Source organism: Equus asinus, chromosome X (genome assembly GCF_041296235.1).
Source record: "Equus asinus isolate D_3611 breed Donkey chromosome X, EquAss-T2T_v2, whole genome shotgun sequence".
Classification (NCBI taxonomy): domain Eukaryota; kingdom Metazoa; phylum Chordata; class Mammalia; order Perissodactyla; family Equidae; genus Equus; species Equus asinus.
The window spans coordinates 15,574,076-15,587,052 of record NC_091820.1 but is presented as its reverse complement, the minus strand read 5'-3'; the positions used below and the strand labels follow the sequence as shown (position 1 = coordinate 15,587,052).

General features: G+C 43.4%; 1 protein-coding gene across 25 annotated transcripts in view; it reads left to right on the top strand.

Moving 5' to 3' along the window:
• The window catches only part of MAP7D2 (MAP7 domain containing 2), a 100,666-nt gene extending 89,351 nt beyond the window's left edge, over positions 1–11,315 (top strand). For 23 of the 25 annotated variants that reach the window (XM_070502200.1, XM_014847904.3, XM_070502197.1 and 20 more), the window contains 7 exons: positions 1,589–1,814; positions 2,599–2,703; positions 3,731–3,787; positions 4,236–4,314; positions 5,322–5,508; positions 7,967–8,242; positions 10,060–11,315. In XM_070502200.1, the coding sequence (XP_070358301.1) occupies positions 1,589–1,814; positions 2,599–2,703; positions 3,731–3,787; positions 4,236–4,314; positions 5,322–5,508; positions 7,967–8,216 (904 nt within the window). In that variant the 3' untranslated portion in view covers positions 8,217–8,242; positions 10,060–11,315. The remainder of the gene's footprint in view (positions 1–1,588; positions 1,815–2,598; positions 2,704–3,730; positions 3,788–4,235; positions 4,315–5,321; positions 5,509–7,966; positions 8,243–10,059) is intronic. The other 2 variants (XM_070502206.1, XM_014847907.3) reach the window with 1 other exon arrangement.
• The last annotated feature ends 1,662 nt before the right edge of the window (positions 11,316–12,977 follow it).

The following is a 12,977-nucleotide window of genomic DNA, read 5'->3' as shown; positions in this document are numbered from 1 at the left end:
AACTTCTTCTCCGGGACAGTCACAACTGGCTCCTTCAAAGAGGGCTAAGAACTGAGACAGCACTCTGATTAACCTTTGGATACATCTTGTTATCGGCACGTCCATTTTTGATGATCCTGTGTTGGGCGTCCTTAGGCTTTCATTGAGGAATCTAAGAACTGGTGTTTCTGATTAGACTCCATAGTGCTCATCTCCAGAGTTCTCCAGCATATTTATCTCCAGGCTTTTAGGCACTGCTACCTCTGCTAACACAGAATATATTATCATATACTGTTACAGTCTTAGGCTACTGTCTTTAAGTATTTCTTTACCTTTTAAAATATTTCTTTGGTGACACATAGGCTGTTGGCCTCCACGATTCCTGAAGCCGACCATTAGGATGGAAGGATGCTCTTTTTAAGCCTTGATCTATTTATAACAATATAACAGCACCTAGTAAGTCAGTGATACCTGCTTCCAAATAAAGGTAATTTCTGAAAACATACAGATTTATAGATGCATTTAAAAAGACGGGAGTTGGAGAGAGGATTTATTTTAAACTGTAAAACAGACTAGCATTTAAGAATCTACCTAGGGCCAGGCGTTGTGCTAAGTGCTTCTCATGCATTTTCTCTTTTAATTCTCACAAGCATGTCATGGAGCCAGTAGTATAGCTATTCCTATTTTTAAAATGGGCATGAGAAATGTTGAATGACTTTCCAAGGAAAGGTCACACAGCAAGTGGCACAATCAGAATGCAGTCTTGGTCTTGCCCATATGTCACATTGCCAGTCAGTAACACACTGCCAGATGAGTATGATTACTCACATTTTTTTCATAGATGAGGAAAGTGACACGTGTGAGCAGGAAGAACATTAGAAATGTAACAACAAGTGCTTAGACCTTACAGAATTTTCCCTCACTGCTTAGAGCTCTTTATCATTACATCACCAACCTTTCATCTATGGATGAAAAATGTCTAAATGCCATTTAATTTTCATATACCAAAGAATAAAAGCTAAAATAGATTTTTAAAGATTACTAAAATAAATGGAAAATAGATGCTTTAATTTCTGTATTAAATGTCAGGTTTCTGTTGAGCATTGTCTTCCATTTGCTGCTTCGGAAGCCACATACCAGTTAGAACCCAAAGGGAACTTTTTGAGCTCATCGTCACTGCTTTCACAGTTCTCACTGGCCCAGTTGTGGCTGTTGAGAGACAGTTCTAGTTTTTTTCTAGCTTAAATTGGTTTTATATATTTATTTTGCTTAGTTTTTAAAAAATTGTCATTAAATAAGAATGATGGGGCTGTGGTCATTTGTAGGTTGACTAGGGAACACGTGTGTCTTCATTACAATACATTCAGAAAGCAATATATCATTGCTCTTTGTATAACAGAATTTAAAGTCAACCATGGTTAGTATTTTTTATGTGTAAATATACAGAGTGAAATGGCCTTCTGGGAAAGATGAGTCATTTTCTTAAGTGGGTACTAATTCAAGTGCACGTGTCTCTGTCATGCATTATACTATGGCAGCACACGGTTCTTGGCAGTTTGCCTTTTGAGCATGTTGTCATCTTCTAACAACAGTTATGTGTTCTCAAAAGGCTGGAGAGAGAAGAATTGAAAAGGAAGGCAGAGGAGGAAAGAATTCGCCTGGAAGAGGAAGCCCGTAAGCAAGAAGAGGAAAAGAAGCGACAGGAGGAGGAAGAGAAAAGAAAGGCGGAAGAGGAGGCCAAGCGGAAGGCCAAGGAGGAGCTGTTGTTGAAAGAAGAGCAAGAAAAAGAAAAACAAGAAAAAGAAAAACAAGAAAAAGCCATGATTGAAAAGCAGGTGTTGTATGAGTCTTCATATAGACTTTCCTTAAGGGCCTTAGTAAATATTAGGTAAAATTAGCTAACTTTGAATGACTCATAATATTTACTTGAAATTTTTTCTTTAACAGGGCTGGTTATTAAATATGAGTTACTTTGGGCAATAAAGGCGAAGTTGGTAATGTTTGCTGTATGTCAGTTCGGGTTCGCCCCAAGGCAGACCCTGGGGTGAGACTTTGGGTGCCAGTAGTTGATTTAGGAGAAGATCCCAGGAAGCTGGTAAGGGAGTGAGAGGAAAGCCGATGTAAGTGCGCTGATGATGTAAGTGCGCTGATGAGTGAATTACCGTGGTCAACTGGAACACACTCCCTTTGGGACTCTCTAGGAGACTGTGGATCATGCCTTAGAATTGTCCCTTTGAGGGCTGAGGAAACTGAGTTATTTATCTACCAAATCCTACCTCTCATGGATTGAAAGTTATTCCTTGGGAAATTAATATCCTGAAACTTCTGGACACATGCACACTTCATGGCCAGAGACTGCCCTCAGAGATAGAAAGACCTTGGCCATGTATGGGAACTGTCTGCAGGTGATTTGCATAGTGGACCAAAGTTTTATTGAGGAAGGCCCAACCATGTCTGTTGTGTCCTAGAGCAGGCTGTATAAATCCACATTGAATATTGGAGCAGCACCTACTTTGGGGTGGAAGATGAGGTGGAGGGTCGTATGCAAACCCCAGGCAATTACTACAGTGTTTTCTTAGCTTGGTAAAGCCTATGCCTTGGTTTAACTGTTTCTATCAGAAGGAAGAAGCAGAAGCAAAGGCCCAGGAGGCAGCTAAACAGATGCGTCTAGAAAGAGAGCAGATCATGCTGCAGATTGAGCAGGAGCGCCTGGAGAGAAAGAAGGTAAGGGCTAAGAGATCAGGAGGATTTAGGATTAGGCAGGAACAGGAAGTGACTCCAGTTCTGTTCTGGAGCTGTTGGATAGAGTGATCTTAGAATTGTCAATTAGGTCAAGTTTATTGGTGGTACTGTTCAAATCTTCTATACCTTTATTAGTTGTCTGTCATCTTGTTCTATCAGTTACTGAGAGAGGAGTGTTAGAAGTTCCATCTATGATTATGAATTTGTCCATTTCTCCTTCCAGTTCTATAAGTTTTTGTTTTATATATTTTGAAGCTCTTCTGTTAGATGAATATATATTCAAATTATTAAATTTTCCTGTTGAACTGACCCCTGTATCATTATGAAATGTCCTTCTTTATCTCTAGTAATACTTCCTGTCTTAAAGTCTGCTTTGTCGGCCTTGTTATGATTAGCATCTGCATCTCAAATCTTTTTCCATCCTTTTAACTTGAACCTATGTGTGTCCTTATAAGTGTGTCCCTTGTATACAGCATATAGTCAGGACTTGTTATTTTAGTCCAGTTTGATAGTCTTTGTCTTTTAATTGGGGTGTTTAGTCCATTTACATTTAATGTAATTATGGATAAAGTTGTGTTTAAGGAGGCTGATTATAAAAGTCCATTCTCATGGACCTAGCTCCAGCCAGTGCTTCGTGCTGCTGTAGGCCCGGGAGCCCAATCTGTGGCCTCCCCTCCTGCACCTCAGCCTGGCTTTCCATAGGGTGGTTCTCTCAAGTGGCAGGTGGTGGGTGATTTGTTGATTTCTAGACAACCTAAGGAAAAAGATGGGATATAAATTGAATATTGATTTAGATACTTACTGATTCAGTTCTCAAGCATTTGACCTTGTTCATAGGGCAGAGGTATACATCTGCAAAACCAGTGGAAAGCCATTCTATACTCATTATCCTCTGCTGACATTTCTCTTTTACTATTTTTCTGAGAAATGTGAAATTGCATATAGACCCAGCTAGTTTTATGTGTTATTAGTCTTGTAGTCTTCTTACCTGGTTATTTTTGGTTTCCAGAGAATAGATGAAATTATGAAGAGAACAAGGAAGAGTGATGGGACTCCAGAAGTGAAGGTAGGCATTCAGATTACCATTTTAATAGTTCATGTACTGAGAAGAAAAGAATGGCAGAGTACATTCAGTGAAATTGTAGGTCTCAGAGAGGATTAGCCAGAAAAAATGGGCTCTTCTTGCTCTGTTCTTGGGTAGATTAAGGAGGCTGTAGGTGCCTGAAAGGAAAGAGGAGTCTAAGAGAGGAGTTTCTGAGATAGGGTGGTAATAAAAAATTTCTTCAGAGAAATGGGGGTGAGGAGGCAGGGAGAAGCACGATAGTCCATGAATAGAAAGGACATTGGTGACATATTAAGAAGGGAAGCCCAGCTGATTTGTAATAAGCTCAGAAGATTCAAAGAATTACCATGAAATAGGCAGATGGCCCCGCACAGTTCCAGATATCCCCCGATGCTTTCCAAAAGCATTTGTCTTTCTATGTAAAGTCAGCCTTTCCTCTGTTTGTTTTCAGAAAGAAGACCCGAAAGTGGAGCTTCAGCCTACTGTGTATGTGGAAAATAAGATAAAACCAGCTGTCCCCAACAAAATAGGTGAGAGTGAGGTCTGGTTCTTGGGTTCTTCCTTTCAGTGGGTGAGGGCTTGTAGCACTTCCTGTGGGGGACGAGCACCCCTGGGTGCTAAGAGCGTTTATTGCTACAGGAGGCCTATGCAGTTTCCCTTCCCTGGTGGAGTCTCCATCGCCAGCACAGGTCTCTCAGGTCCATTTGGAAACCCCTGGGTTCCTCGCTTACTCTAATAAGCCCAGCACAGGAGCTGGCCGTCTGCTGGCCCATGCTGCCTTGCAGGGCACTTAACTGCTGGTCAGGTTCTTAATAGAACTTAATAGAACTGACTCCTGTGCTATGGCGGTTTCTTCTGTCTTCCAGACTTCTGGGTAGTCCAGCTCTTTTCTATCTTGTATGTTTAAAACTCCTTAGGTTTGGGCTGACCCAGTGGCACAGCAGTTAAGTTCACATGTTCTGCTTTGGCGGCCTGGGGTTTGCTGGTTTGGATCCCGGGTGTGGACCTACAGACCACTTGGCAAGCAATGCTGTGGCAGATGTGCCACATATAAGGTAGAGGAAGATAGACACAGATGTTAGCTCAGGGCCAGTCTTCCTCAGAAAAAAGAGGAGGATTGGCGGCAGATGTTAGCTCAGGGCTAATCTTCCTCAAAAAAAAAAAAAAAAAAAACCTCCTTAGGTTTGACTATTTCATAGCAGCCAAAGTCAGAAAAGGCATATCCATCTTAGAACCACTCTTCACATTTCTCTTTTGCAATGTGGTTCAAGAAAATGCTACACAGAGCCTGGGGACCTGTGCAGTATATGACACCAAGCCACCTGGGTGGGTCATGAGCCTTGCACAGACACTGCTAATGTCATTTGTCTAATCTTCCCCTGTGTGAAGGTGATTGCATGGGGTTCTTTTTGCAAAAGATATTACATTGTTGGTAAAGCAGAGGATTAATTGCCTCGATATATATATATATTTCCCCTGTTATTTAATTGTTTTGGCTATTTGATGATTAACAGCATGACCTTGTGTTCTCAATCAGAAATCAATGGATTGAACACCTGCCAAGAAGTTAATGGTGTGGGACACACTGCCCCAGAAACTTTTCCCCGAGACATTTTCTCCAATGGGCTTAAATCCGTTGGGGGCCTTGTTCATCTGGACGCCCTTGATGGGAAGTCAAACAGTCTGGATGATTCAACTGAAGAGGTTCAGTCTATGGATGTGAGGTAAGTCCATCTCTTTTGCATTTGAGTCTCATCTCTTCCCCAGACACCTCCACTGCCTCTTAGTTGATGTCTTCGTCTCTTACACACCCAGATCACCCACTGTAGGTCCGCTTGCCGTTCAGGAAAGCTGTCAGTGTTGTAACATCAGTGTTTGGGTTGGGCTCCCTAGAAGCAGAGCCTGGGACAGGGATTCTAGGCCGTGGGATTTCTCGGGAGAGAGTTCTCAGGAGAGAGGGGAGGCAGGGAAGCAGAACGGGGCAGGGAAGTCACTAAGCAAGGAGGCGGTCTCAGCTGGTCCCACGGGAGCTCTGGAGGATGAATTTCCACCAGAGAGTGGTCTGATTGGGATAAGGAAGGTAGCCTTCTTGCCGCTGTATCCATCAGTCATTGACTTTGGGCCACCCAGGGTGGGGGATGCAGGTACAACTTTTGTGGACATAGGGCTCCCGTCAGCCAAAGGCTTTTGTCCAGAGAAGACGTGGCAGCTATGAGTCCTTAGCAGCTGGGTCTCTCCACAGCTGGGAGATGGATGTACCCACAGGTAAAGGGGATCTGGGTGGGGTATGGGACAAATATGTGCAGTGTCTCATACTTAACTAAACTTGTCATTGGAGACTTGATAAATTAACTTGCTTTCAGATCCTAAAAACAAGGAGTTCTTAAATTGGTATGTTTGTGGATGACATCACCTGGCAAATTAATTCCAGATGAAAGGAGAACTCAGCATGGGGTTAGGGCAGAGGCACCGGAACTGAGAGCCTTGGCAGTGCAGTTGGAGTTGGGGCAGCTCTCTGAGTCAGGGGGGTATGACAGTGTCTTGTAGAGCTCCAGCCTGCCAGAGTTTACCCTTCTCTCCTTGGCTCAGTTCTCAGCTTAGTCTGGAGAGGGGAGGCGAGTGGAGAAAGGTCTTTCCTAGGGCATGTTGACTGTAAATATCCCACCTCATGCACCCTGGCCTTGAGCCAGATATGTGAAAACCCAGGGTCCAGCAGCTCCATCACCGGTAGAGCAAGTCCTGCACAGACTGACAGCAGGGCGTCCTCAGCCCTTACCTGGGTCTCCCCTGCCACCTCCGACTGTCATGGCAGGCTTCCCCTAACTGGCACCACTCTGCCCCCAGAAGAACACAGCTGAGGCATCTTAAGGATTAACACCACATCCCCTCAAACCCCCCCACCCGTGTTGAGCCAGCTGTTCTTATTCTTTATGTCTCTGAGCGAGGGGACAAGACGTGACACTGGCCAGGGTTCAAGAAAGCGAAGGGGCTTTGTGTGTGCACTGAGTTCTCCCTGTGGCCACCTCTATCTTTAGAGAGGCCACTCCTGGAGGCGGCACCCAAGCTTTCTCTCCTTCCCACCCTCTGACCAGCTGTTCAAACCCAGGGAATGGAGGTGGGGCAAGGTAATGAGGCAGTTTGCCCAGGCTTCAGCCACCAGAGGTGGTGTTAGGTCACCTGCTGCTCCCTAACTAAGCTCACTTGTGAGGGAGATGGATCCCCTGACCTTCTGCAGTTCAACTGGTTTTTCTAGATTCTTCTCCAAGATCTTATCGAGGAAAGAAAGAACAGATGAAGCTTGACAGCAGAGTTACTCTGGCTGCTGAGAGAGACTTCAGGAGACAGGCCCTCAGATCCCAGCCCACCACTCAGCCAGGCCTGTGGCTAATAGCCTTGAAACTCCTCCTCCCATCTCAGGGAGAGGAGAGAGAGAGAGGAAACACCAGGCCCAGCTGGGCAGGAGCCGGATCAGCCAGGGTGGAGTGGAAGTCTCGCTTTAGAGAGGGAGTGGTGGGGAGATGCACGCTGCAGGTGACTGTGTGGAGGATGGGTCCTTGTTAACAAGGGCCCCAACCTTAACTGAGCGCTTACTCCAGGCGGCTCCACACAAGCTCTTCCCTGGCATGATCACATCACACTCACAGGAGCCCTGGGAGGGAGAAATGATGGTTCATCCCATTGTACAGTGGAGGAAACTGAGGCCAGGGGAGGAAAACCAGCTCCCCCAAGACGGCACTGCTCCAGAGAGGCAGCGCCAGGAGCCCTGGTGCTAATTAGGGCCCTTTCTCGGCTCGCTTTTAACTTCTAGCATTTGCTTTCAGTTTGGGTTTCCCATTTTGAAGGTTCTGGAAGTGCTTGGCTTCCCTGTAGTGGTGCTGGGGCCTACGGTTTTCATTTTCTTTCTTCCTGTGGGCAGTGTGAGCTTGGCCTTCCCAGCCCTGCTTAGTCCACTTCCCTTGCTCTCATCCGTGGGGGCCTTGCGTCTGTCAAGGTCCCAGATTGGAACTAACTTGTGTTTTTGCAATGTGTTACACACAAGCTCTGACTCTAAGTCCATCTTCTCTAGAAAAGAAAAGTAGCGTAACAAAATATTACAAATAGAATTAATAGTTGTCTGTCTGTCTTCCTCTCTCTTTCCATCTCCCTCCCTCTCTCTGTCTCCCCTTCTCTCCCGCCCTCCAGTCCTGTTTCAAAAGAAGAGCTTATCTCCATCCCAGAATTTTCACCAGTGAGTGAAATGATTCCTGGGGTGTCTCTGGACCAAAATGGAACTGGTAATGCCCGGGCACTTCAAGATCTCTTAGATTTCACCGGCCCCCCAATGTTCCCCAAGAGATCCAGTGAAAATCTCAGCCTGGATGACTGTAACAAAAACCTGATCGAAGGATTTAACAGTCCTGGCCAAGAAAATACTCTGAACACCTTCTGTTGACAAATACAGTGTCTCTTTAATAAAAGGTATATCTGTGGATGGTAGTCTAAATCCATAACTCTCCAACTGGGGCTTGTAAACATAGGATAAACATCACTCAGCCTCCTGGATGGTCAGTTTTATTTGAAAAATTCAAACATGTATATGAATATATGGTATATACTGCAGCACACACAAGAATCGAGATAGATTTCCAGTAAATCCTTCATATGGGAGCCTTCAGCACCACACCCCACCATGCCCGCCCGCCCCTGCTGTTTGGGATGTGTGGCTGGGGTGTGTGTGTTGAGAAGCACTAGCTAAAAGTGTGACCAACCATCTGTCTCAAGTAGCATCTTTTTTAGAGGCAGAGAGAGAGTGCTCTACGTAATAGGTGGTACCAGGCAGCGTTAGTAGAATGAATTTCTCCCCTAGTTTTACTCAGTGACATCCACATACTATCTAGAATCATTCGTAAACATTGATGAGTATTGGGCCAAATGATTTGCTGTTCTGTTGACCCATTCTGGATTCTTTCAAAGCAAACGTCTGTTCTTGGATCGTACCTGAGGGAGTGGGTCGGGGGAAGAACTGAAGTTTGCACCCTGAAGCTTTTCTTCCCCGCCTTTGGCCTTTTTTCTAGCCCAAATGGTTCTAGAAGCTCTTCTCATTTGAAAAGTTATGTCTGTGAGTTACAAACACTCTGCATTTGTGTGCACTTAGTTATACACAGCTCACACTGGATTTACTTCAGTGTGGGGCTTGTTTTTGAATGATGAAAACATCTTTAGAATCTATCATCAAATCCTTTCATAACTTAATTCCAGTTGCTCCTCCCACTTTAAACTCTTAAAAACATTTTTCTATTCTCCCCATTGTCTCAGCCACTTTATTTTTTATGGTGCTCCACTGCTATAACAGAACTTCAGTGCCTGCCGTGATGTAGTCCAACCTTTCTATTTCTTACATGGGGAAACAGGTTGGGGAGGCCGCATGGCCAAGGCTGCTGTGTTTCGTGTACTTATTTCTGCCTGGCCTCAGTGTTGCCTGTAGACAATGCACTTTAGAGTTTGCTTCTCTCGGCTCTCGGGAAAGCAGTTGTGGTCCTTTCAAACTTGAGAGGGAATGCGTGACAGGTAATTTTGAGAGTAAACCATATCCCTGGTTTGGAAGAGCAACTGCTTTCTTGGACACTAACAAAAAGAAAATACAATTCACTTGAGCATTCTATTTCCCTGACAGTTCTATGGCTTAATATTTAGTAAGAGGTTTCTTTTGTTGTTAGCATACCTTGAACCCTTCAGTTCACTGCCCTCGCTATCCAGTAACGAGCGGAAAATCCACAAAACCAAGGAGAGTATTCATGGCTCCTCAAATCTGTTTCCTACATCTCTAACTTTAGTGTAAAATCCCCGTCCAAAAGGAAAAACAAATCTTGGCTAGATAATTTTATTCACACTGCTTGTATTTTCATTTGTCATATAGTCTAGTTCTTAAATTCTTTTCAACCAGAGGTGGTACAACCCCCGCTGGGGGGCATTTGGAAATATGTTGGGGTTTTTGGTTGTCACAGTGGCTGGGGGCAACACTGGCATTTGGAAAGCAAAGCTTGGGACAGTAAACATCCTGCAGGTTTTAGGACAGTTCCACACAAAGACAATTTAGCCCACCTAAGAGAATAGTCCTACACAAAATCCTACAGCACTTCCATTGAGAGATACTCTCAGCAGAAAATAGAATTACTAAGAAGGTAGAAAGTCCCATACTGTGTGATCACTTTAATAAGAGAGACTAGATACTACAGATTGCGAAATACTCAGGCTCGTCATTGGTCTCACCTGATTCTGTTTTTGAATTGACACAGGTGGTCTTTGGAGAACATGTGAAGATTCTGGTAGTCAAACCCGAGCTTCCGGCCCTCTGAAGAAGCTTCTGTTGTCCTTAACCACTGGATTCCAAATTATTAGAGTGAAATCTAACTGTATTCCTAGTTAGTATGCCATAACTGGCCACTCTTGGTAGAAACCTTGAGACCTTGGCCTTGTTGGGCTTTAGCGAAGTTTCATGTTCCGGTTCTATTTATGAGCTTCAGCTGCTGATAAAGTGCTTCCTGAACTACTCTATTATCATAGTGAGCCTCCGAATACCCCAGTGATTCAGGCTTGGAAATTCACCTTATAACCATTTTATTCTCAAAGTTGGAGCACGTAAGCATTTAGATGTCTTTTCTTGTAAATATTCTAGACATTTATCCAGACTCTACTTAAACATATACTGAACTTGGGCTGCATACGTCCCTGTGTTTAGAAGAAGAAATTCAGGAGGGTTCCCCCCACCCCCGGGTTTCTTTGTTGGAAGTTACTATCAAGAAGCTGTTTTTTATTATTAAGCTTAGCCACCTGCAAAATGCGTTGCCCCACATTACTCCTTGGGGGTCTAGAGTAAAGAAGCTATTGAACAGTGTGAAACGATTTCTGTGCCCGTATGCCTATTCTTGTAGACATGGGCACCTGAATCTAGCAAGGACCTTTTCATGTTGCACCTTAAAATCTCCAAGCTGTAGTCACTCCGAACCATCGCTCCAAGTGGCTTTTGGACTGAATGAATTGTGTGTCTCTTGCACAGGTGCTTGGTGTTCATGTTGTTGCTCTTTTCCTCTTGGATCTTGGAGCTTTATTTGTTTGCTCAACTCTAATAAAACCAGGCACGAATGAACATCATAGTGCTCTGGAACAAGGGGGCCCTGAACTGGACCCAATATGTCACTTTAACAGACTTTAACATAAAAACATCTGAATGGGGGACAAATGACGGTAGAATGTATACTCCATGCATTTTATGCCATATAATAATCTGTTTTCTTGATTTTGTTTCTTGTGGTGAAATGTGACTTTCTGATTAAAACAACCTTTTCTTCTTTGAAACTTTTTTTTGACTTGTACAATAGTTTGGAAAGATTCATAGTTCTGACTGAGGTTTGCAACCAGGAGATATAAAGAAGTCTCAATAGTAATCTTGTTCATGTGCTTCTAAAACCAGCTACAGTTTAAGACTTTATTAGCTATGGAAACTGTGTATGTTCGTGTATGTGTATATACTAAATAAAATACATGCCTCCAATCACGCAGTGCCATTGATGTTGACAAGTATCGGGGAAAAGCCCTGCTCTGACAAGCACACAGGAAATGATAGCATGGTCTCACTTTTAAAAAATGCCTCACCATCTTTCTTCCAGCTTTATTTTGCTAAATGTCTGTTTTGTTGTGATCTCTTGGACCTCACAGTACTGTTGTGACTGTGGTGATGCCTTGTTTGCATGATGTGTACGTTGTGTTTAACGTGAAATACATTTTCATTGAGGAGTCTGATGGCGTGCTAGTGTTTTGTTTGTTTCTGTAGGCTCAGTGAAGACGTGCTGAAACCAAACCAGATTTTTTAAAACCTATGTGGAAAAAAAAATCCTGCGTGGGTGTCCTTTCCCTGTCAAACTTGTTAAGATCCCTCTGTTGTCAGTTCCAAGTGAAGCCAACTGTGGGAATAAGCTTAATCGATGAGCTGCCTGTAGGACCTGATGAACTTCTGAGTACAGTCAACTTGCTGTACTCTCATACCACTAATGTGTGCGGGATTTCTAGCTAGCTTAAGTGCAGTTAACCTTAGCGTAATCTGTGAAAACATTCCACATAGCAATCTGGCATTTAAACAGAATTATAATGGGAATGGTGACCCTTATTTTCCAGTAAGCTGAAACCCAGCCCAGCTTTTTGTATCTAATTCACAGCTTGTCTGCAGCCTGGGAGACACTACCAGCTGAGACCAGGAGCCGGGGGGTGAGGGCAGGACTGGAATAGGGATGTTGGAACCCTCATGGTAACTTCTGGGCTGCCATCTCTGAGGCCAAGGGTCCAGTCAGTGCAGCCCTCCCCAGCTCTGCTGACAAAGCTTCTGGTGAGGGTGCGGACATGGACATCCTAACTCTTTCCATATACTGGCCTTTGACAGTGGCATTACAAGTAGCTTCTGTCATCATGAGCTCTGGCCAGAGGGTCACAGTGGTGGCCACTCATTCCTAAGAGCAATTTCTATTTTGTGAACATTCTAAATTTTTCTTAGTATGTTCAGATTTCCTATTAGTCAAATGCTTTTATAAACTAAATTTAGAAAGCAAATGTAAAGAATTAATTTGTTTCCAGAGGTATGCTCATTACACTGGGGCACAACACCGGGTGACCTCCATCTCCACCCTTCAGCATCATTCAGCAAGCGCAGTGATGTCGGAAAATGGAGTGAGAACTCTTAGAAACATTAGAAAAGAGAAGCCTTTACAGATAGTCTTTATTGGGGGAACCCAAAAGAAACAAAAACTCTTAAATAATTTCTCATGGGAGCCAACTACTAAAGAAAGAAAAATCAATAGATTTTTCAACATTAACAGTAAACAGGAAGTAGATCCTAACAAAACTCATATAAAATTCCTAGAAATAACAAGCTATGTCAAACGCTTGACCAAGGGATGTTAGAATAGATGTAAATAGACATGCCATTTCCCCGAACGGGAAAACCTGTACGTGTGAAGACCAATAATAGGTGGCCCTCACGTTTCTGCAGTATTTGTAAATTAAATGAAGTTCCAATCAATTGGATTTCTTTTTTGCAACTTGAAAATATAACTGTACAGTTCAAGTAAGAAAACACAAAGCTAAGAAACCTATAAAATGAATTTTTTTAAAAAGGGAGAATTTCCCCTGTCAAATAGAATATATGATAAAATTTCCATAACTA